The sequence below is a fragment of the Amphiura filiformis genome, chromosome 8 (genome assembly GCF_039555335.1).
Source record: "Amphiura filiformis chromosome 8, Afil_fr2py, whole genome shotgun sequence".
Taxonomy (NCBI): domain Eukaryota; kingdom Metazoa; phylum Echinodermata; class Ophiuroidea; order Amphilepidida; family Amphiuridae; genus Amphiura; species Amphiura filiformis.
Window position 1 is genome coordinate 62,221,478 of NC_092635.1, and position 23,044 is coordinate 62,244,521.

At 37.0% G+C, this 23,044-nt stretch overlaps 1 protein-coding gene across 1 annotated transcript in view; it reads right to left on the reverse strand.

Moving 5' to 3' along the window:
• LOC140158405 (uncharacterized) overlaps positions 1-23,044 on the reverse strand; it is a 65,305-nt gene that overhangs the window by 15,840 nt on the left and 26,421 nt on the right. Inside the window, exons 5-13 of the mRNA XM_072181497.1 lie at positions 21,552-21,608; positions 20,953-21,034; positions 19,489-19,533; positions 18,427-18,629; positions 18,025-18,105; positions 17,824-17,896; positions 16,893-17,126; positions 15,804-15,980; positions 5,098-5,279 (exon numbers count right to left, since the gene is read on the reverse strand). Of these exons, the coding sequence (XP_072037598.1) occupies positions 5,098-5,279; positions 15,804-15,980; positions 16,893-17,126; positions 17,824-17,896; positions 18,025-18,105; positions 18,427-18,629; positions 19,489-19,533; positions 20,953-21,034; positions 21,552-21,608 (1,134 nt within the window). The remainder of the gene's footprint in view (positions 1-5,097; positions 5,280-15,803; positions 15,981-16,892; positions 17,127-17,823; positions 17,897-18,024; positions 18,106-18,426; positions 18,630-19,488; positions 19,534-20,952; positions 21,035-21,551; positions 21,609-23,044) is intronic.

Consider the following 23,044-nt stretch of genomic DNA (forward strand, 5'->3'; position numbering starts at 1 on the left):
AGCATTCAAAGCCCTTGACCACAATGCTATTCAGATGTTTGCATCCACCCATGAGATTAACTGGAAATTCAACACTCCCACAGCATCGCACCATGGAGGAGTGTGGGAACGGATGATCCGTACAGTCAGAAAAATCCTCCATGCCATGTTGTCTGAGCAGCATTTGAAAGTGGCAAGAACCGATGAAGAGCTTTACACTTTAATGTGTGAAGTGGAAGTAACAATAAACTCAAGACCACTGACAAGAATGTCGGAGGACCCAACCGATTTGTGTGTACTGACCCCGAACCACCTGCTACAGCTGCGCAACCCAGAAACACTCCCACCAGGAGTATTCACAGAGAAAGATGCCTACTCCAGAAGACGTTGGAGACAAGTACAATTCCTAGCCGACCTATTTTGGAAAAGATGGGTTGCAGAATACCTACCAATGCTCCAAACACGTCAAAAGTGGCTGAAACCCAAGAAAAATCTTCAGGTCGGTGACATAGTGCTTGTGGTGGATAATTCAGCTCCACGCAACTCTTGGCCGATGGGCAGAATAGAGAAGATTCATGTGGGAAACAAAGGCCTAGTGCGCAGTGTGACAGTGAAGACACAATCGACCACCCTAGATCGTCCAATCAACAAGTTATGCCTTCTGCTTGAAATGGAGTGACAACTGTTTACACAGTGAATTTGTGAATTTACATCTATTTTATGAAGTTTCATGTTGATAATTAGCAAATGGACACTTACGTGAATGGAACTTTGTGCCAGCTTGTGTATCAACAGTGGCACCGTGAATGGAACTTTGTGCCAGCTTGTGTATCAACAGTGGCACCGTGAATGGAACTTTGTGCCAGCTTGTGTATCAACAGTGGCACCGTGAATGGAACTTTGTGCCAGCTTGTGTATCAACAGTGTCACCGTGAATGGAACTTTGTGCCAGCTTGTGTATCAACAGTGTCACCGTGAATGGAACTTTGTGCCAGCTTGTGTATCAACAGTGGCACCGTGAATGGAACTTTGTGCCAGCTTGTGTATCAACAGTGGCACCGTGAATGGAACTTTGTGCCAGCTTGTGTATCAACAGTGTCATCATGGGGTAGTGTTACCAGATGTGAATTACACGAACTGTTACCAGATGTGAATTACACGAACTGTTACCAGATGTGAATTACACGAACTGTTACCAGATGTGAATTACACGAACTGTTACCAGATGTGAATGACACGAACTGTTACCAGATGTGAATTACACGAACTGTTACCAGATGTGAATTACACGAACTGTTACCAGATGTGAATTACACGAACTGTTACCAGATGTGAATGACAAGAAGTTTCAACCCAAAGGAACCTGAAACTTTAGGCTGCCATGGTTGTGCACAGGCAGTTTTTTAATTAACCTATTCCAAAAATTTAAGTTTGTATTGGAAAATTACTTTGGATTGGGAAACTGTCATGGTATGTGCACGGGCAGTTTATAATGTTAAATTGTTGTTTTGATACCTTTGATATTTGAAGTGAAGTATTGAGCAAATTTCCAAACTAATTGAAAAATTAAGCTTCAAAAAGAGAACTGACTTTAACCACTCCATGAAAGAGATAATATTGATTTGATGTGAAAGAACACATCACCATCACAGCTATTCACTTACCAGCTGTTTGAAACTTTGATTTGATGTTTAATGAGAAATATTTGTAAAATCAGTGAACATTTCTTTGAAACCAAAGCAGACTTGTTTTAGTGGCAAAATAGAAAACCCTTTGCTTTTGGCTGATTGTTTACTTTCATGAAAATTGCAAGTCTGATAGAACTCTTAGAACTTAAAACTTTATGTAAATGTGCCATGAAAGACACATGGTCACCACAGTGAACTTTAATATGAATGTGCCATGAAAGACACATGGTCACAACAGTGAACTTTAATATGAATGTGCCATGAAAGACACATGGTCACAACAGTGAACTTTAATGATGACATTTGATTACATTGTGTTTCAGTCATGCTAAATAGCATTCAGTTTATTGAAAGAATTCAGTTACATGTTTGAAGTTTGAGAAAACACATTGTTAACTTGTTTCATGTTATATTGAAGCAGCCAACTCAAGTTTAAATTGAAAGATCTCAAATTTGGGAGGGTTGTTTGGACATAGTATTTTATCGTCTCAATGATTTTCGACTGGGGGCCGGGATGTAATGTCCAAATCTAGCATGCTAGTGATCATTGTTTATGTTTGACTTAGCCTTTTAAATTATCCCGCGGCCCACTTTGTTTTGATCCAATGCATGATGGGAACTTCTGATGAAAATGGCTGCGCCCATGTGAGAGGTTTCGATAACGTTTTTACGGAACTAAATGAAAGAAATCTTCAAGAAGTAGAGTATTTAAAGAACAAAGGAGTTAATATCTGGAGATATTAGTAAGTTAATAAGACTACCAATTGAAGAAACGTTAAAATCATGTCGTGACTCTTGTGTAATTTCCATATTTCATCCCGATGTCCGCATCGTAAAGCTTAAATGAATACTGCCAATTACAGTATTTACATTAACGTTAGCTCTTCCGCCTCTTGTTCGTCGTACTGCCAGTGAGTCTTCTCATTTTCGTTTAGCTCCAGTGGATTTAACTTGAAACAATATTGACTCGCCTACAGAAATTTTATTAATTTTTTATATCATGTATAAAAATAGCCACTTGAAGTAGATTACACATTCATATGATTCATATGATTTTGATGTTTTAAGTTGTTTAGCTACTTCTTCTGTTTATAATGACTGTCTTGATATTGTGAATGATTCTTCAAAGTTATCAGATACGTATATGTATTTTTGCAGTTATTTTAGCTGTTTTAAAATTGTTTTTAAGGGAGTGTTCATTAATACATTGGTAGGGGGCTAGTCTTCCTCAAATTTTTCGCTCGAAAACTTTATTGGCCCCCTCGATGGACCGCTAAACTTTTTGACCCCCCTCTTTTGACAGATAAAACTTTTTTGACCCCTCCCCCCCCCCCCCATTATCATCGTATAACAAACATACTTAATAGTGTTGTTTCCAGTGGTGTGGTATCTGGGTCACATGTCATTGAGGGAGGCAAATGTTTGAAACATTCCCGGTGGGACAATTGCGCATGAAATACAAGCACAAGGAAATTTTCATTTTATACTTAATTTAGATTTGTCCCAAATCTGATATTACAGGGATAAATGAAATAGAGGATTTATTTGGAGGTTCATAGCCACGTCAGCATAATTTGGATCCGTGGCTATTATGATAGTACAAATGCGCGCGAACCGCGCAAAAAAATTGGCCATATTGAAGCTTGAATGGTCAAATATTGTTAAAATTGGAACTAATTTATGCAAAAGCTAAAATGGTCAAATATGAGATTCATTTGGTCACGCAAATGTACACAGATCTCAGTTGTGGCCCCCAAAGACCGCGGTACCTGGGCCCACTCTGCCCTATGGTAAATCTACCCATGGGCCTATGTGTACAAAATAATTTTGCAATGAGAAACAGTAAACTGAAGTGTGCAGTTTACATGCAAAGAAATCCAATTTATTTGCAACCTACTTTGAAGAGATATAAAATTCTATGATAAAAAGTGCCAGTATTTCTTAGACCAACCCAGATGTTGCATGTTGCTGATCATCTTTAATGTTATTAATTAATATATATCATATATGTGTATACTAAGTGCCATAATTTTTTCAAACAAAAGCACTGAAAACCAAAACTTGCCCATGTTAAAAGTGATATAGAGGGTCTCAATGGCCGCGAAGCGCGCAAAAAAATTTGGGTTTTGAAGAGGAAAACCTTTTGCCCCCCCCCCCTTCCTACCACCTAAAACCTTTTGGTCCCCCTCTTTTGAGGTCCCAAAACTTTTCCGCCCCCCCCCTCCCTTTTTACCAGCCCACCCCCACCAAAGTATTTCTGAACACTCCCTTACTATGTATATTGCGGGGCACCGGTTAGAACCGCTTCAAGCTGATTCGGGCTTACCCTGGGTAAAGATAATAAATAATAATATTTGAGCTTTTTAATGCATAAACATGAATTTTTGCTTATCGTCTGCTGCTGTGGGTAAGTGAAATAGCTGCCTTGTGTATAGCTGCCATGTGTTAAATGGGTACAAAATACTGTGTGTAAATTGCTAAATGTTCACAGAGCAGCTATTATGCACTTACACGTACATGTTGTATTAATTAATAAAACCTCCGTGACAGTTATTACATGACATCCGAGATCATTCACCCGATGGGATTCATTCAAACATTCTTGTCACCCATGTAAAGCACGATATTGTTATTTTGCATGATGACGGCATTTCCATCCGGATCATAGAACATCACAACAGGCACGATTGCAAAGAAATCAAATTCCCAAAGCTCACGAACGCAAAGAAATCAAATGCCGTAAACATATACGCATATTGTATTTTGTAAAAATAATGATTAAATCAAAATTTGATAGAAATCGTAAAAGCGTAATATATTATTATATAGCTTTAATACAATTGACATTGGGACAGCATTTATGCAGGACAGTGAGCTCTGAGAAGTCCTCGTATAAAGTCTGCACAAAAAGTAACTCAGCTGTTATAAATACGCCTATAGATTCAGAACTAATAATTGTTTTCACAATATTTCAACATAAAAAGAAGGATGATTTATTTACGCGCATTTTGATACCCCATTTGTCCAATTTTGTTCAATACTGACAATACAGCAGTGTTTTGAAAGAAAAATATCCCAATTTAAAAGTTGCAGTTATTTGTATTGATTTGAAGTAAGCGCGAAGATATTGGCGGGCTTTACGTGTTTACAGTGCTCTGGCATTATAACCATTGATCGCTGTAAACTGCAACTTTTAAATTCGGGTATTTTTCTGTAAAAGCACTACTTTGTTGTTAATATTGAACGACATTTGACGAATGGGGTATCAAAATACGTGTAAATAAATCATCCTTCTCGCTATGTTGAAATATTGTGAAAACAATTATTAGTTCTGAATCTATAGGCGTATTTATAACAGCTGAGTTACTTTTTGTGCAGACTTTAGTTCGAGGACACTACTCGACGTAAACAAATTGAATTGAAGTATTACCTCTCGACATCTCCACAGGAAGTGCAGAAGGTCTCCGTATTTCATGAACTCAGTGACAAGATAATACGGTTCGTCCGCTGTAATGCAGCCAAGTATCGTCAGAATGTTTGGGTGAGATCCGATTTCAATTATCAGTTTGATTTCATCAAGAAAATCTTCTTTCATTGCACGGGTTGCATTGCCTTCAGAAAAAAGATCAAATGTGAGATTATGCCATGTAACAGCAAAGTTAATATCTGTTTTCTTTTAGTATCCATTTCTTTTAAGATATCTAAAATATCTGCTTCACCGTGGTTCTTTATCATCGTCAAAACGTGGAAGAGTTTGCAAACTATTCGATTCTCTTATCTGCTTATAGAAATTATGATTGGAACAGATAAAAGCTCAACTTCTCAAGGTCAAATTGATGAAATAGACGCATTTGTGGTTCGTAACAACTTTTAGAGAATCTGCATGATCTAAAATTCTGCATAGACTGGAACCGGTCAGTTTTGGATGCTTATTACGGAGGTTTTTTTTATTATTATTATGACTATACAACCTGTCTCAAAAAAATTGTGTAAGTAAAAAAGGCCTCTATGGCAATTAGAAAATACCGTTGTGACATGATGCTTATATCAACGTCAAGGACGTAGTCTTAGCTCTCAAATGCCGTTTGTTCTGTTCAATTTACTTGTTTTAATCTCGAGATATGTTTAGTTAACAACGAAAGGGTAAAATCACAATTGTGCCACTTTTACTAGGGAAGATCAAGAGGACTGTACATGTAAGTCTATGATAGCATCAAGTTTATCACGAGTTCCTTCTTAAAATCAAAAGAACGCATCAATTATACAACACAACAATAAAAATAGTGTTTACTGTTTTTACTGTTTTATCATGATACATGTATTATATGATTCTCTTTTTCCACTTAAAACAGGTTAAAAGAGAAACAGATATTTCACATTTTGCTTTAAAAGTAAATACATGTGCATGTCAATGATTTTATCATGATTGATACTGTTTTCTTTGTCACTCAAGACATGTTAAAAGACAAACAAATATTGCAAACTTATAGGTTAATGAACGCGTATTATTTGTTGGGAGAGAAATTAGACAAAATAATGCATGCGCGCTGAGGTTGGAAGCGTCTCATGCACGAGCCCCGAAGGGGGAGTGCATTAAACACATCAACACCAGCTATCATCATTGATAGGGCCTACTTGTGTAACCCTCTTCCCTAGTAAAAGTGGCACAATTGTGATTTTACCTTATCGTGGTTAACTAAACATATCTCGAGATCGAAACAAGCAAATTGAACAGAACAAACGGCATCTGAGAGCTAAGACTGCGCCCTTGACGGTGATGTAAGCATCATATCACAACGGTATTTTCTAATTGCCATAGAGGGCGCTTTTCACTTGCACAATTTTTTTTTGAGACAGGCTGTATATCTACTACATCTCTTCCAAATGTAACATTAGATCATTGGATTACCACAACTTATAAGCACTAGCGGGACACCCGCGCTTCGCACGGGTCCCCGCTAGATGACTAAACGGAGCGTTCACTAAAGCAGGAGGAATAATTATTACTGAACAGGTAGAATCATTAAAAAGGTACATTTTATTTATCTAAATCTGTCCCTTCTTACATTTCTTTTTTTCTTTCTTTACACAGCCGTGACGTTAGTCACGGCTGTGTCTTTTTTCTTACAGGTTCTTTCTTTCTTTCTGCCGACCACTACATTTGCTCTAGCACTTTTATGCTTACACCGATTTTGACCTAACTTTGTCACAAGCATCATTGACCATGCCCCTACATGTCATATGAAACTCATGGGGTCAAAGGTCACACAAGGGTCATAGGGGTCAAAAACGTGATTTCAACTCAAAATGCTTCTTCTCTCACAGATTACGTAGGACAGTGACACCACTTGCACACATGCATTGTTATTATCCAGTGTCTATGGGGTCCTCACAGATTTGGGGTCAAAGGTCATTAAGGGGTCACTTCCGGTATAAAACGAAAAACCTTCAAAAATTTTATTTGCTAAGAAGAACAGAGGACAGTAACGGTATGTTCACACATAAATTGTAGTTACCCTGTGTATATGTGGTATTTTTTTTATTTAGGGTCAAAGGTCATTAAAGGGCCACTTCCGGTATAAAACGAAATACCTTTAAAATGCTTCTTCTCCCACAAATTACGTAGGACAGTGATACCACTTGCACATATGCATTGTTATTACCCAGTGTCTATGGGGTCCTCACAGATTTGGTGTCAAAGGTCATTAAGGGGTCACTTCCGGTGTAAAACGAAAACCTTCAAAATTTTCTATTTGCTAAGAAAAACATAGGACAGTAACGGTATGTTCACACATGAATTGTGGTTACCCAATTCATATGTGGTATTTTTTTATTTGGGGTCAAAGGTCATTAAGGGGTCACTTCCGGTCTGAGACGAAAAACCTTCAAAATGCCCCTTCTGCCACAAATAACATAGCAAAGTGGTGCCACGTGCACCCATGCATTGGCATTAGCCAATGTCTATGGGCGTTTTCATATATTTTGGGGTCAAAGGTCATTAGGGGTCACAACACGGCTGTGTTCATGGTCTTAGACCACAGCTAAGTCTAGTTTCAGTTTCTTCTACATAGGGCTACTTTGTTCCCATTAAAAAAAATATTTGCTGCTTAGCTGGTTTTCTGTTTCCATGTATTTTATTTAACCCCGTTCCAATTATTTTCTAAATCTGTTCTTTCTTACATTTCCCTTTTAGCTTCTTTTTTATTTAGCTGCTTGTGATTTCGCGTTTTCCGTATTCATTTAATTCTGTTCTCACATTATTTTAGCTTTTTTTCCTTACATTTCCTGATTAGTTTCTTTCTTTCCTTCTTTCTTTTGTTCCCGTTTTCATTTATAGTTACTTAAACCCGTATTGTGTCGTGTTCACCCGTTATCATAACCCCGTGATCCGCCCATGTACCTTGTTGTCCTCTTTTCACTCCTTTCCGTATTATCATGTCCACCGGTCTCTGGGTTGCAAGTCGCGTGGCTTTGCGCCATTTACTCGCTTAATGGCGTAGTGCGCATTACGCACGGGGCGCCGACGCGCTGCCTGCCAGCTGCAGTGACGCGAAGGCTGGCAACCGATTTTCATAACAAAAAAAACCGTTTTTACCCATATTTTCACTGTTTTTGCAGCCAATTCTTGACCGTTTTCAACCAAATAAAGTGCAATGCATTCCGCGTATATTTCTTAATCTCCCGTATGAATTTGGTGACATTTGGATCCAAACTGACGGAGCCTTTCAATCTTCATACTAACACACAAACATACATACAACATTAGCCTATTTATAGTAAGATACGACTTTTATATAAAACACACTAATATACGTATACGACTTATTACGTGAATTAGGTAGGTAGCAGTACGTAGCCAATCTATTTACCATAACCTAAAATGAATTATCAGGTCAAATTCATCAAAATTCAGATATTTAATTCGTAGTTCGGAAACACGACCCATTTCCACTAATAGTTATGTAACTTATGTTACACTGACAGAGCAAGTTATTGGAAATATAATGTTGTAAGTGAAATAGACACGATCCAATTAGCCTATATACATTGCTTTTTGTTTGGCGGTGCAAATAGACAAAACATTGTGTACAAAAATGTGCTGATAGCAGGGTTTTCTTAGATGAAAGGGTATATTCCTCAGTTTTTTGTACCCTTTCAATTATGAATTTTTCATCTGAAGGGGTATAAAACTAAAATTTTAACAATGTGTGTCTGAATATCACTGAATTGTGAACCCGAATTTTGTTTCGACAGAGTGCTCAAGGATCTAAAGAGTGTGTGTGTGGGGGTGTGTTGGGGGGGGTGGAGGTGTGTGGGCGGACCAAAAATTTTCGCTAGTAAATACTATTTATTACTATTGACTAGTTCGCCTACTACCTACAGCCGTAATCCCATGGTTCATTCTCTGAATAAGAAGGGAAAATATTCGTCTATCACTATACCAAATGAAAATATCAGTTTTTTCTGCCGAAAGCAGTATGTATTGGAATTGGAACCTAAAACACGACTATTGGGCGGAATAATAGCCGGATTGCCATGACAAATCATTCTGTCAAGTACTCTATAATGAAAGACAAAGATAAAAAGACTAGTTTGCGTCTGACGTCATCTGTCAATCAAACTCCGAGCACGGTTTGTTTACAAGTGTCGTGATGATGACTTGCTGAACGCGAATTTATAACCGGGCGCCTTATTGTTAATTTTGTACCTTTCGACATGCAAACCATCTCAAAAGTTAGGTCTTTATAGTAGGAAACTTTCATAACCGAAGGCACCATGTCCACAATGCCTTGAAAAGTTGCTTTTCGCCTTGTAAAAGTACGTAATTTTCGCCATCCTCGCCATTCACTGCTATTCCTTTTCTCCGATCGGCACCAGCCAGATGAATCGACCTTCCTTATACGCGATATTAGCCAATCAAGGATCGTAGAGAATTTGATTGACAGTGACGTCAGACGCAAACTGGTCTTTTTATCTTTGTCTTTCATTATAATATTAATAGCGCTCAGGTTTGGGCTACGTTTTCCATGTTGCCACGAAATTCTTACGGTACAAAATGCTGAATGTGTCTGCTTGTCGGGCTAATGAATTATGCATTAGAAAAGAAAATGGCAGGGACGGTCATAAATTCTTTATACGGGGTTGCTGTAAAATGTTTGTCTTGAAGAGTGATTATGGACTTTGAAAAGAATATAAAGCTTTGAATGTGTAAAGTTTTTATTGTTTTAAAGAATTTAATCTGAAATAAGGTATCTGTAAAGGATTTTAGGGATATTTAGAGGGCCTGCACCCACCGCCTTACAAAAATGTCGAATTTTTTTGTGAACGGCACCTAAATAGTTCAACTAGAACGAATATTTAGGGGAGACCGGGGTAAAGTAGAACACGAGGCAAAGCGGAAAACCCCCATTAACGTTTATATATGCGGCCCTCAATCGCCAAGCTCATAGAACATCACACTCATGCAGTTAACCCTCTATCTTGTTAACCAAATATACCACAGAGTCGTGCGATATGTCAAACTTTTCCTCTGGTCATAAGGAACAAAAAAGTCAGTGGTCGCATATCTGTAGGATCATTGGTTGATGAGATATAGTCACTTTTTTCTACTTTGTGCATTTAACCCTCTATATTTTTAACCAAATATACCACAGAGTCGTGCGATATGTCAAACTTTTCCTCTGACCATAAGGAACAAAAAGGTCAGTGGTCGCATTTCTGTAGGATCATTGGTTTATGAGATATAGTCACTTTTTTCTACTTTGTGCATTTAGCCCTCTATCTTTTTAACCAAATATCCCACAGAGTCGTGCGATATGTCAAACTTTTCCTCTGGCCATAAGGAACAAAAAGTCAGTGGTCGCATATCTGTAGGATCATTGGTTAATGAGATATAGTCACTTTTTTTCTACTTTGTGCATTTAACCCTCTATCTTTTTAACCAAATATACCACAGAGTCGTGCGATATGTCATACTTTTCCTCTGGCCATAAGGAACAAAAAAGACAGTGGTCGCATATCTGTAGGATCATTGGTTAATGAAATATAGTCACTTTTTTTCTATTTTTCTACTTTGTGCATTTTTAAATGCACAAAGGTTAAAACCCTCTATCTTGTTAACCAAATATACCACAGAGTTGTGCGATATGTCATACTTTTCCTCTGGCCATAAGGAACAAAAAAGTCAGTGGTCGCATATCTGTAGGATCATTAGTTAATGAGATATAGTCACTTTTTCTACTTTGTGCATTTAACCCTCTATCTTTTTAACCAAATATACCACAGAGTTGTGCGATATGTCATACTTTTCCTCTGGCCATAAGGAACAAAAAAGTCAGTGGTCGCATATCTGTAGGATCATTGGTTAATGAGATATAGTCACTTTTTTCTACTTTGTGCATTTAACCCTCTATCTTTTTAAAGGAGTATTTCGTGATCCTAGCATCCTCTTTTTATGGCATTTTTCAGTACATATCCACGAAAGAAGCATATTCCCAAAATTTCAGTTGATTCCGATTTTGCGTTTGCGAGTTATGCATGATTATGTGTATTACACTGCTCCATAGACAATACGTTGTAATTTCGTTCTGGTGCACCAGAACGAAATTCAAATTTCGCGATATCTTTGCTAAACGAATTAATCTGCAAGAAATATTTTGTACATAAACATTATGTAGCCCGAGTATTCCAGTGATATAAAAATCTCAACTTTTTTTGAGAAAAGTGGGGGGATGAGGCTGTGGATCACGAAATGCCCCTTTAACCAAATATACCACATAGAGTTGTGCGATATGTCAAACTTTTACTCTGGTCATAAGGAACAAAAAAGTCAGTGGTCGCATATCTGTAGGATCATTGTTAATGAGATATAGTTACTTTTTTGTACTTTGTGCACTTAACGCGGCTGTGTACTCTAGACATTGTTTCTTTCGCGAAATTGAGCTTTTTTGAAATGCATTTACTTTGTTATGTTTTTTATTAATACAAGGAAAGAAAATCCAGATTTGTTAACTCCAACTGCTCTATTTTATGAATTTTATTTCACTATTTCACTGTTTCCGCAATTTAAAAGGAAAGAAAATCTTTGTTGTACCATCGGGGTATGCGCGCATCAACGCATCGCGTTTTGTAGACGCGCAATTTGTTAACGCACAGATACGCTACGCATACGCATACGCAACGCTTATCTGCATGCGCGGCGCATCTTATGGAAGCACGGAAGCACTGATTTCATAAAAACCTGGCGGTCAAATGTCTCCGTTTTAGCTGATAAAATGTGAATTTTTTCAAGTTCTTTCCCCGGATTTAAACATCAAGATATGAATAGATTTCGCCCAAACTTCTCAAGGGGCTGTGGATTTAAGGTAGAAAAACGAGAACTGCCGCATTCTCCTGTGAGCTTCGATCAAAGTGCAAAATGTGACCATTTTAATCTTCAACGGCTTTTATTTCAATGTTCATTTTCTCGGTAAAATGACGATTTAGGTACACGATAACTCAATAAATACAGCATCTATAGGTAAGCAATTATGCTCATCATAAAAAGCATGATCGACTTAAGAAACGGTTTCCTCATTTTTTTATATTTTGGTCTATTTTCGATTTTAGGCATCATTTTGTGCAAATAGACGTTTGTGAATTTTAAAAAGTTCAAAACTTATAAGGTCAATATCAAAAAAAAGGCCAAAAAAAACTAAAAAAATCGTTTTTGGAATGGTGTCTCAAGATTAAGAAAAAAAAACACGAAATGTTTTGGAAAGAGTGCTTTTTGTTATGATGTACCGAACAAAAATTGCCAAAAACTCACTTTTTGTGATTTTCTTCATAATTGTTGTTTTTACACCAAATCTGTATTTATATTAAGATTCATTGATGTATTGCCTTTATAAAAATGTATACTTTTATATGTCTTGCGTGACTAATTACAAAGTTATGGCACTTTTACTACATGCATATCTGCGAGTACACAGCTGCCTTAACCCTCTATCTGTTTAACCAAATATCCCAGAGTCGTGCGATATGTCAAACTTTACCTCTGGTACGTGAAGACGGCCCGATTGGCGCGAGGTTCATATTGGTGCGTATGCACCAAATATGTATCTTGTAAACCTTAAGTTTTGCCTTGCCTTCCTTCGTGATCCTGATTGGGCTGGATAAAAAAATGTGTTCCACTTTGTCCCGGTCTCCCCAACATTCGTCTCAGGTTAAGCATCGCGTCGAGCTATTATGGGTTAAGCTTACTGATTTTCCCATGATGACCCCATGTTGACTTTGGCTAAATCAGCTGTATTTTTGCTGATAAGGGTACGTAAATTAGCATTGGAGATTCGCCATGTTGGAGAAATTTTGCGTCAACTGTTTCACTATTGAAGTAGTAGCACTGACAACGTTCGCCGTACACACGACGAAATGATTGCAAATTTACACCTTTGTAATCATTTTGACCACAAAATATGATGTGAAAATACAGGTAAGCAATGAGAACAAGTCCTCAAACATTTGAAATTTGTAGCTTCTTACTACAACTCAGCTGAATTCGTACTGAAGACATAAATCATATACATATGCCAGATGTATATTGTATTGGCAAATATCCACAAAAGCGTTCATTATAAATTTATTTTGATAAATTGTCATATTTTATGCCATGTATTATATCCTTAAAACTAACCGGTGGATTTGTGAACAATAGAAAAATACCTGTGATAAATTTATCTGTACAAATTGTCGCACCCCGAGTGACATTATGCATGATATGGTATATTTGCAACCCTGCTGTGGATTTGCGAACAATTTGTCGACATAAATGACGCTTGCGGAGAAATTATTAGAAAAAAAGGGTTTCGTTTGCCTAGGCCTTTCCTCCATGCTAGATTAAAATATTAAATTCGTGAACATCGTGGAACATTCAACTACGCTTGTTACTCCGCGACTAATCATACTAACTACACGCGCGAACAAACGCTACTCGACGCGTCCATATTAGCGAGGCTATCTGCGTACAACTGCTTACTACGCACAGCCACGCAAAGAGTATGTTACACGATGTACACGAATTTGATAATTTTTCTATAGGTATGATCATCAAATTTCCAAGTAGCCTTTTTAGTACTTTTTTTGGTCCTGGTGTCATATTTTATGCCATGTATTATATCCTTAAAACTAACCGGTGGATTTGCGAACAATTTGTCGACATAAATGACGTTACTTTTGGTAATATGCAGACGAATGGCCAAATTAATAGAAAAACACATGTGATAAATTTATCTGTACAAATTGTCGCACTCGGAGTGACATATGGTATATTTGCAACCCTGCTGTGGATTTGCGAACAATTTGTCGACATAAATGACGCTTGCAGAGAAATTATTAGAAAAAAAGGTTTTTTTTGCCTAGGCCTGTCCTCCATGCTAGGTATGATCATTAAATTTCCAAGCAGCCTTAAATTGTTTTGTTTAGAAAGGTGATTATTTAACTTAAAAAATGAGGGGTCAACCATGTCTGTAGGAAAACAATTAGCAAAGTTGTGGGCAAATGTATTTTTCCCAATTCTGTGACCATCATTGACGGTACCTTACAATGAATTACTGTACAAAAAAAAGCAAGTACCCATTATGCAACATTTTTCAGCACAGCAATCAATTTTACAGAAAAGAGATTTTATTTGAAATAATCTTACTATCACTGTATGATAACTTCTGTATAAAGGTGTACCAATTGACACTTTTTGACTTTCAACCTGAAGTTTCTGGTGTCCAAATTTCAATTTTTTCCTACACAATTTCCTACACGGTTATTAAGCTATTTCTGTGGTCACAAGTTGGGAGTTGAAGGAGGCCCTCTATTATCTATATGCATCCAGGGCACATGATACGTGCTTATAGCCTAGTTTCCTTGTGTGTAGCCTTCTTCACTTAGTACGAAGGCTACAGCATCAATGTATTGAAAAATGCAGGGCCCATCGATCATGTCAGTAAATGAATATTTTGCTTTGGGACTGATTATTCGGACTACCACCCGGCATGCAGGTATTCCTGCATTAAATACATCAGAATTATTACCATTGCAAGATGGCTTAAAGCTAGCATTTCAAGTATCTCTTATAAGCTAATAACAAATGGTGCCCGCTGGAATCTCTTGAGGCATTGTCTTTTTTAAAGACATTTCTTGTTTCAATTTCAAATCATTGCATATATTGGTATTTAAGTTAGGCGGGCAGCCTAACTTATTTCTTTCTTGCCATTTCTTTCTTCTTCTTTCTTCTCACAAGTTGCTACTACTTCCACATCGTTGATCGGATTTCGACCAAACTCAGTCACAAGCAGTATTGGGTAGCTGGCTACAAAAGTTATGGGTTGTTTAACGTCAGAGGTCATCCAAGGGTTCACAGGGGTCAAAAAAGGTCATCTTAACCGAAAATACTCCAATTGAGCTGAAATTTATATGCAATGATCCTTATCACATTCTAAACATTTTAAAAATATTTTAAAATTCATTTAAGGTCATTAAGGGTCATAAAGGGGTCAAAGGTCAAGTTATTTAAAATGCTCCAATTGAGCTGAAATTTAAATGCAATGATCCTTATGACATTCTATTTCAAAATTTATTTAAGGTCATTAAGGGGTCATAAATGGGTCAAAGGTCACGTTTTTTAAAATGCTCCAATTGAGCTGAAATTTAAATGCAATGATCCTTATGACATTCTCAACATGTTTTAAATATTTTGAAATTCATTTAAGATCATTGGGTCATGCAGAGGTCAAAGGTCAATTTTTCAAAATGCCAGCTTTCCACGATCAAGGTAGGCTATATTAAAACGGCAATTAATGAAAATTAAAAAAAAGTATTATTATTAAAATTAATCTTATCCAGCACAGTATTGCTGCTTGATCAGATCATCACAGTCATCCGCCTAACTTCCCTCGTTCCCTTGCAAAGGGCACAGTTGCTCTAGTCAAGATTTTGTACGTGTTGGGCTTTTCACTTTGCATTTGAAGGGTTACGGAAAGTGCGTGAACGCGCAAATACGCGTGATTTGTGCTGTCTGATAGTAAACCCTGATAGTCCCATGCATTAACCTCTCATCTTTCACACATACAATAAGATTGCGTAAGAAAACAAGTTATTTATCGTTACCTTTGAGTCCTTTTACAGCAACTGGAATGTATTCTTCCTTGTCTCCGGAAAGACCAAAAGCAAATGCCTTATAGACCACACCAAATTGACCACTCCCTAACTCTTCCTCAACTTTAAGTCTAGATCGGTCCATTTCGATGTCCACACATACTGGATCAATCTCTTTTTCTTCAATATCTGCAATGGAGATTTTATAAATTGTATGCTGCAAGTTGTATAGAGGTTGTGCATATGTGACCGTCCACGGCGAATGAGCCGTAAATTCCTCCCCCGGTCAATTTTGTTTTATTTCGTGTTTAAAAAATACACATCATAAACTTAAACATGGTATATCATTTGACTTCACAAACGATATCCAGAAGCGGGGTTATGGTTTGTTAAACTTTGCTCCTTCAACAAAATTATAGCTTTTTACGTTTTTACATGTGTCTCTTTTTCCACATTGTTGGCAATAAATATCAAACAGTCATAATTGGCGGCAAACAAAGACCAGAGCTATTAAAAGTTATGTAGCCATCTAAGGTAGAAGCTTATTATCCACTTCAACAACAGCATTATTGATTAGTTTTTGACTATCGAAATGAGACGGATGTCGGGCCAGCTTAAGTTACCGATGAATATGACCTTCGTACACATTTTACACCGTAACTCAGAATACAATTTAGGGAATTTACGGCTCATTTGTGCTGCCGGGTCACATATGACGTATCATAACACAAATATGGTGGACTGCATGATTGCAATCTACCGCGACAGTTCGTCTCAGGTTGATGACAACATTTGATTGAATGGACTGCACTGCGCCATAATTACGGTGAAGGACACCGGCTAAAATCCTTTGTTTGGAGCCAATCAATAATTTCACGCACAACCTCTATTCGTAAAACTATTAATACAATTATATGATAAAAGAATTTACACCAGTAGCCTACAATATCATTGTATTTTGTGTAGGCCTAAGTATAATTTGTATATCGATTTGAATAAGTGAAAACCTACAATCAAAATAAAAATGATAAAATTGAATAATCGATATTTTATTAACCTTTCAACTTCAGTATTGTTTGAAATGTTGTTACAAACACTCACCATGTAAAACTGAAGAAGACGGTTTACGATATATGGAGTCATCAGGGTAGCGAACGAACACTGAATCATCTTTTTCTTCCCGCCTTTTTGCAAGAATTATCACAATTACCACTATTGTAATAATGAATGCGATAAAACCACACACTACAACAACGGAGATTTCTATAGCACTAAGGACTGGCGACGATGGTATCAAGTGTATCGTGTTTGGTGTTTGTGGTGTCGTTATTGGCTCTAGCAAAAAAAATGATGTTAAAATGTTAATCTCTTACAAACATATTAAATTTCATCCAATCATATTATAAATGAATTCTATCTCAGGCCTATTTAACACTTTAAGTAATATTTTTTGATATTAAAAATAAAAGAATCAAGGAAAAAAAGAAAGGAAAGAAAGAAAAATAGAAAACAAAGACAAAGTGAGGGGAAAATGCATGCAAACATTTCAAAAAAAAATCCCGCAGGAGAGCATGGCCGGTTTAGGGTTTTCTCAATTTTCTTCTGATATAAACATTTTAAAGTATGAATGGAATGAATACAGATGATTCTTATGAATATTATGATTGGAACTTCCATTTTCATTATATCTTTATTCAAAAAATTTAAAGAGACAAGATTCTAATATTGTTTTATTCTATAAGGTTATAAAATCTATTCATTCGTTTGTGAAAATTCTTGTTACGGAACGATTCTGATATTTATGTACAATTCTTCAGTATTCGTCTGAATTTATTTGATTAACAACGAGTTCTGCCTCGAATATTACAATAATATTGTAATATTTAGTCAGGGATGAAATCAAAACTCGACCGGCGGTTGACCGGCGGTTCCGTCCGGTTTCCAGTGTTTAGAACAATAGCAACCGGACGGAACCGCCGTTTGACCGGCGGTCGAGTTTTGATTTCATCCCTTAGAACAATAAAATACTCACCCAACACTGGAATGAATAATGGAATGGAGGTCACAGCCCCAAGTAATGTAGAATTGTAGATAAATGTCGTAATCTATGGGGGAAAAAGAAATTATCAACACTTATCTTCATAAAAACAACCACACTGCTTTGACGATATATTTTGTTTATGATCCAGGTGATTTAGGTTTTAAAAATAAATCATAAGAGAATGCTACTTACGTTTATTGTGTAGGTGGAGTTTTGTAATAGATCCTCCAAGGTAACATAGTAAACGGTGTTACGTCCATTATTCCTTTGAGTCTGTACATACATAAAACCAACAAACATTGATGTAAAATCTAATGATAATTATGTAGAGCGTAACCTGTCAAGTGTGCTGAGGCTTGTGGATCAACATCTAGGCGTTGTGCCTGTGCGTAGCGCACTATAAATCACTGCGCTTTTAAAAAAAAAATTTTATGTACTTTTACAAGTATCTATTGAAAAAACAAATACACAATCCTTATAGAATAGATACCGTATACGAGCAATTTGCAACATGCAAATAATAACAATCAAATACATTAAAGTACATTTAAAATTCATTTATTTTGAGATGAAAATTAACAATAATCTATATACCTCATTCACATACATCCTTGTTGCAAAGTCTGTTGCTGCCACCCTATCCTGTACGTAATACGTGGCTTTGATAAAAAACGAATCCAGCAAACCATTGAGTTGAATTGGTTGCCGCCATGAGACCACAACATCTGCAGAATCGTCATTAAGGCGGATGAAACGTATCAAGGTAACATCGGTTGGTTTACTGGCAATTGGAATGGCTGCAAAGGGTACAAAATGCATATAGAAAATGGTTTAAATTTATTCAAAATAATATATTATTTATTTTAAACAGATTATTATTTTAATGAAATTCACCTTGGTGCCCCTCTATTTATTGTTATTGCGAGTTGGCGTATAGCGGTTGTGTCCTCGCTTTGCACTACTGGCCCGGGGGGGGGGGGTCACTCCCATTGTGGCCTGTACACCATCCGCGATAATAAAAACGCGTAAAAAGGGTAGTTTTTCGTGGGTAAGCACGATACGCGCGTAACGCGTTTAGGGTGTTAAAAACACGAAATATTGGAAAAAAGGGTAGCAAAATTGCAATTGCTAATACGCGGAAATGAAATGTAGGGTATGAAATTTGATGCAAGGAATAAAATCCCTGTTTAGGGTGTGAAAACACCTGTTTAGGGTATTGTTTTAGCCAAGGGTTAAATCCTTGTTTATGGTGCTTTTCAAAAGTTGATTATCGCGGATGGTGTACAGGCCACAATGGGAGTGACCCCCCCACCCCCCACCGGGACTACTGGTGGCGGGATCAAGCCCAGTAGTACCCATGACAGATGACTCTTTGTGAATTTGGTTTCCAGTCCTTACTTAACTTGCTCTATATGGTATGTTTTTTCCGGGTTCTCCGGTTTTCTCCTGCATATAAAACTGCCTATATTCATTGACCTGCCTTGTCTCCCGTATTGTATATGAAAGGTATTGAAAATGACACAAATGGTCTGAGTAACTTATCATTGCTGATATAATAAGCACCAATAAATTCCAGCACCCAACCCAACTCCACTCGACAAGCACATGCAATAATGTCATGGCGCATGATAAAATTATAATCAGAAAAGAACTTACGTTGCCTTTTGCAGTATTCAAGGTCCCCTGTCTCTTCGAAGCAATCTACAAAGAAAAAAGTCATCATCATCAATTTCATCATCATCATCATCATCATCATCATCATCACCATCAATTTCATCATCATCATCATCAATTTCATCATCATCATCATCAATTTCATCATCATCATCAATTTCATCATCATCATCATCATCATCACCATCAATTTCATCATCATCATCATCATCAATTTCATCCTCATCATCATCATCATCATCATCATCATCATCATCATCATCATCATCATCAATCATCATCATCATCATCATCAATTTTATCATCATCATCATCATCATCAATTTCATCATCATCATCATCAATTTCATCATCATCATCAATTTCATCATCATCATCAATTTCATCATCATCAATTTCATCATCATCATCATCAATTTCATCATCATCATCAATTTCATCATCATCATCAATTTCATCATCATCATCATCAATTTCATCATCATCATCATCAATTTCATCATCATCATCATCAATTTCATCATCATCATCATCAATTTCATCATCATCATCACCATCAATTTCATCATCATCGTCATCAATTTCACCATCATCATCAATTTCATCATCATCATCATCAATTTCATCATCATCATCATCATCAATTTCATCATCATCATCATCATCATCACCATCAATTTCATCATCATCATCATCAATTTCATCAATTTCATCATCATCATCATCATCATCAATTTCATCATCATCATCATCAATTTCATCATGATGATCATCATCATCATCAATTTCATCATCATCAGCATCATCAGCATCATCAGCATCATCAGCAGCAGCAGCAGCATCATCATCATGAAGTCATGAAGACTTAAATTTAGATTTGATCTTATTATCATGATTATAGCATGAAAATAACGAAACGGAGTTAAAGTCATAATGTACGATCTTTTTTCAGAATTTACCTTTATTTTTTTCAAAACCGATTTTTTGGCATATTTGTAATACTTACACATGTTCTAACTTAAATCTATGAGCAAACTGTCAAATTCGTCCTATTTGTAGTAAAGCGGGACGATTTTCTGTTGGTCCGACATAAAGTCATAATTTTAGATTATGACTTTATGTCGGCCACGATCGCAAACCGTAGTCTCCTACAAAACTAGCTTGGTTACGCTTCCTCCACATGTGGAAGGAGCGTAACCAAACTGGCCGCGTAAGAGACTAACTCTGAGGCCGCACTCGCTGTCCTAATCCAAATAGTGCGAGATGTTTCGAGTGATAAATGTGAAGTTTATGATGTTGTTTCTTTGCAAATTCCCAATGTTTTTCGCGTCCAAATGTATTGGGAACTTTCATAATGATTGCATATTATCATTTTAGAAGAAAAAAAGAAAAATCTAAAAATTTAAAAAGATCGTACATTAAGGCTTTAATGTAAAAATTGCATGCCTGGGGTGTCGACTTGTAGGCTTCCTTCCCTTGGTGCTAAATACTTGGCAGTTCCACTAGTATCCAAGAAGGCCACACGTACCTGTTTACAATAAATAGTAATGATAATGAAAACTTGTTGTTTTAAATGTCTAATTATCATAAATTAGTAGTAAGTTATCAAAACAGTATCATATCAACTTCTGGAATACATTTGCCATTTGTATGTGTAAATGTGGTGGGCCACGTGGGGTGAGGTGCATGATGATTTGTCTGTATTTTAAATTTCCCGGTTATTGCAAATGATATGACTAATGACGCATATATAATATGACCATCTGCTAGAAACGCCATCTATATACGTCAGCATCCAACAGAAGCCATCGGAAGAGAAGTCATTGCGGTATGTAACATCACCGTAATTGGATTTGTTTGAGAACTTTTGAATTATGATTTTATAGACAATCCTGATTGATCTATTTCCTGGGGTGATAAAAATAACATTTATTTGACTTATCGATATTCATGAGTGTATCGAAACGTGTTGGGCAGAATTACAACTTGCACTGTTGCGTTACTTGTATGCATGATAATATAGAGTGTGCATGAATATTACTTACAGTTACAAAATAAGAGTGTCCATACGGAACATTATGAAAGGTGTAACCATTGAAATCCTACGAAAAATGAAGAGAACATATAAAAATAAAACGTTTGTTAATATTTTCGTAAAACCCACAAAATATCCCCCCGCCCCCACTCTCACCCCTCCCCCGCACGCGTAATTTCTTTCTGCAACCATAATGGGCCGCAATTCGATAACACATAGTACATACTATGAGGCTAGATATAACACGAGTTTATTACCATTATTATTTCCTCTTACTTCATAAAATAAAAATAAATCGATAGAATTAAAATTCTACAACGGTTTACCTGGGGTTCGAACCCACAATCTATGTACCCAAAGTGTAATGCCTACACGACTGTGCTATGATTCGTTGTGCCAGAAAGGTTTTTGTTTATGATACTTATTGACTACGGAATAAAGTGCATACACACAATAAACTATTACTAGTATATTAGTACTAATAAATACGAATATAATCCTAACGCTAACCCTAACCCTAACACTTACCCTTCCCCTAACACTAACCCTAAACCCTAACTCTTACCCTTCCCCTAACACTAACCCTAAACCCTAACCCTAACCCTAAACCCTGAACCCTAACCCTAACCTCTAACCCTAACCCCTAACCCTTACCCTAACCCTAACCATAAGACCCTAACCCTGACAATAATGAACATTGCCTCGGACTATGCGGTTAGTGATATATTGCGGCCCATTATGGTTGCAGAAAGAAATTAAGCCCCCGCACACCCTAAATATAAAGACCTGCAACCGTGGACATTTGAGCAGAAAATACACAACCAGCCGTGGACCCCACGGACGTTTAACGGCCCAACCGAGAACATGCACCCATACTGTTTACATACTAGAAAGAGAAAGTAGGAAGCCTATTGACACAACATATAATTGTTGAGAGTAACATAAGAAATAAAACTTGGGATTAACTTATTTTCTAAGACCACGGCATAGATATTCTACATTTATAGTATTGTACACAGAGAAGAGGTGGTGGACAGAACGTAAATATAGTTAAGTGAATCCCAGATTGTGAATAGAAATATATCGGGACCCCCCCCCCAATAAAAATAAATAAAAATATACGATGGAAGGAAACAAAAACAAAGGTAAAATAGATTCCCAAAGCCCCGATACCTCTTTTGCGACACCATACCCTACCAAACGTGGACAGTGCCTTGAACGGCGACTTACACGCTGCACATTTTGGGCTGGTTGCGACAACCATGGACGTCCTTGCATGGAAGTGTGACCCCATTTATATATAGATTGTAAATCAGATTAAGGTCCACGTTTGCAGGTGTTTATAAACGAACCCCCCACACGTACACACCCCACCCCACCAAGACCAAATACTTCAAGATTAACTCTAATGTCAAATTTAGGGACTGTGCAATAATCATGAGCTGGGGGTAAAATTTACAAACGGTGTCCAAAACCCGGGGTCCAAAACTGCTTGCACCCCCC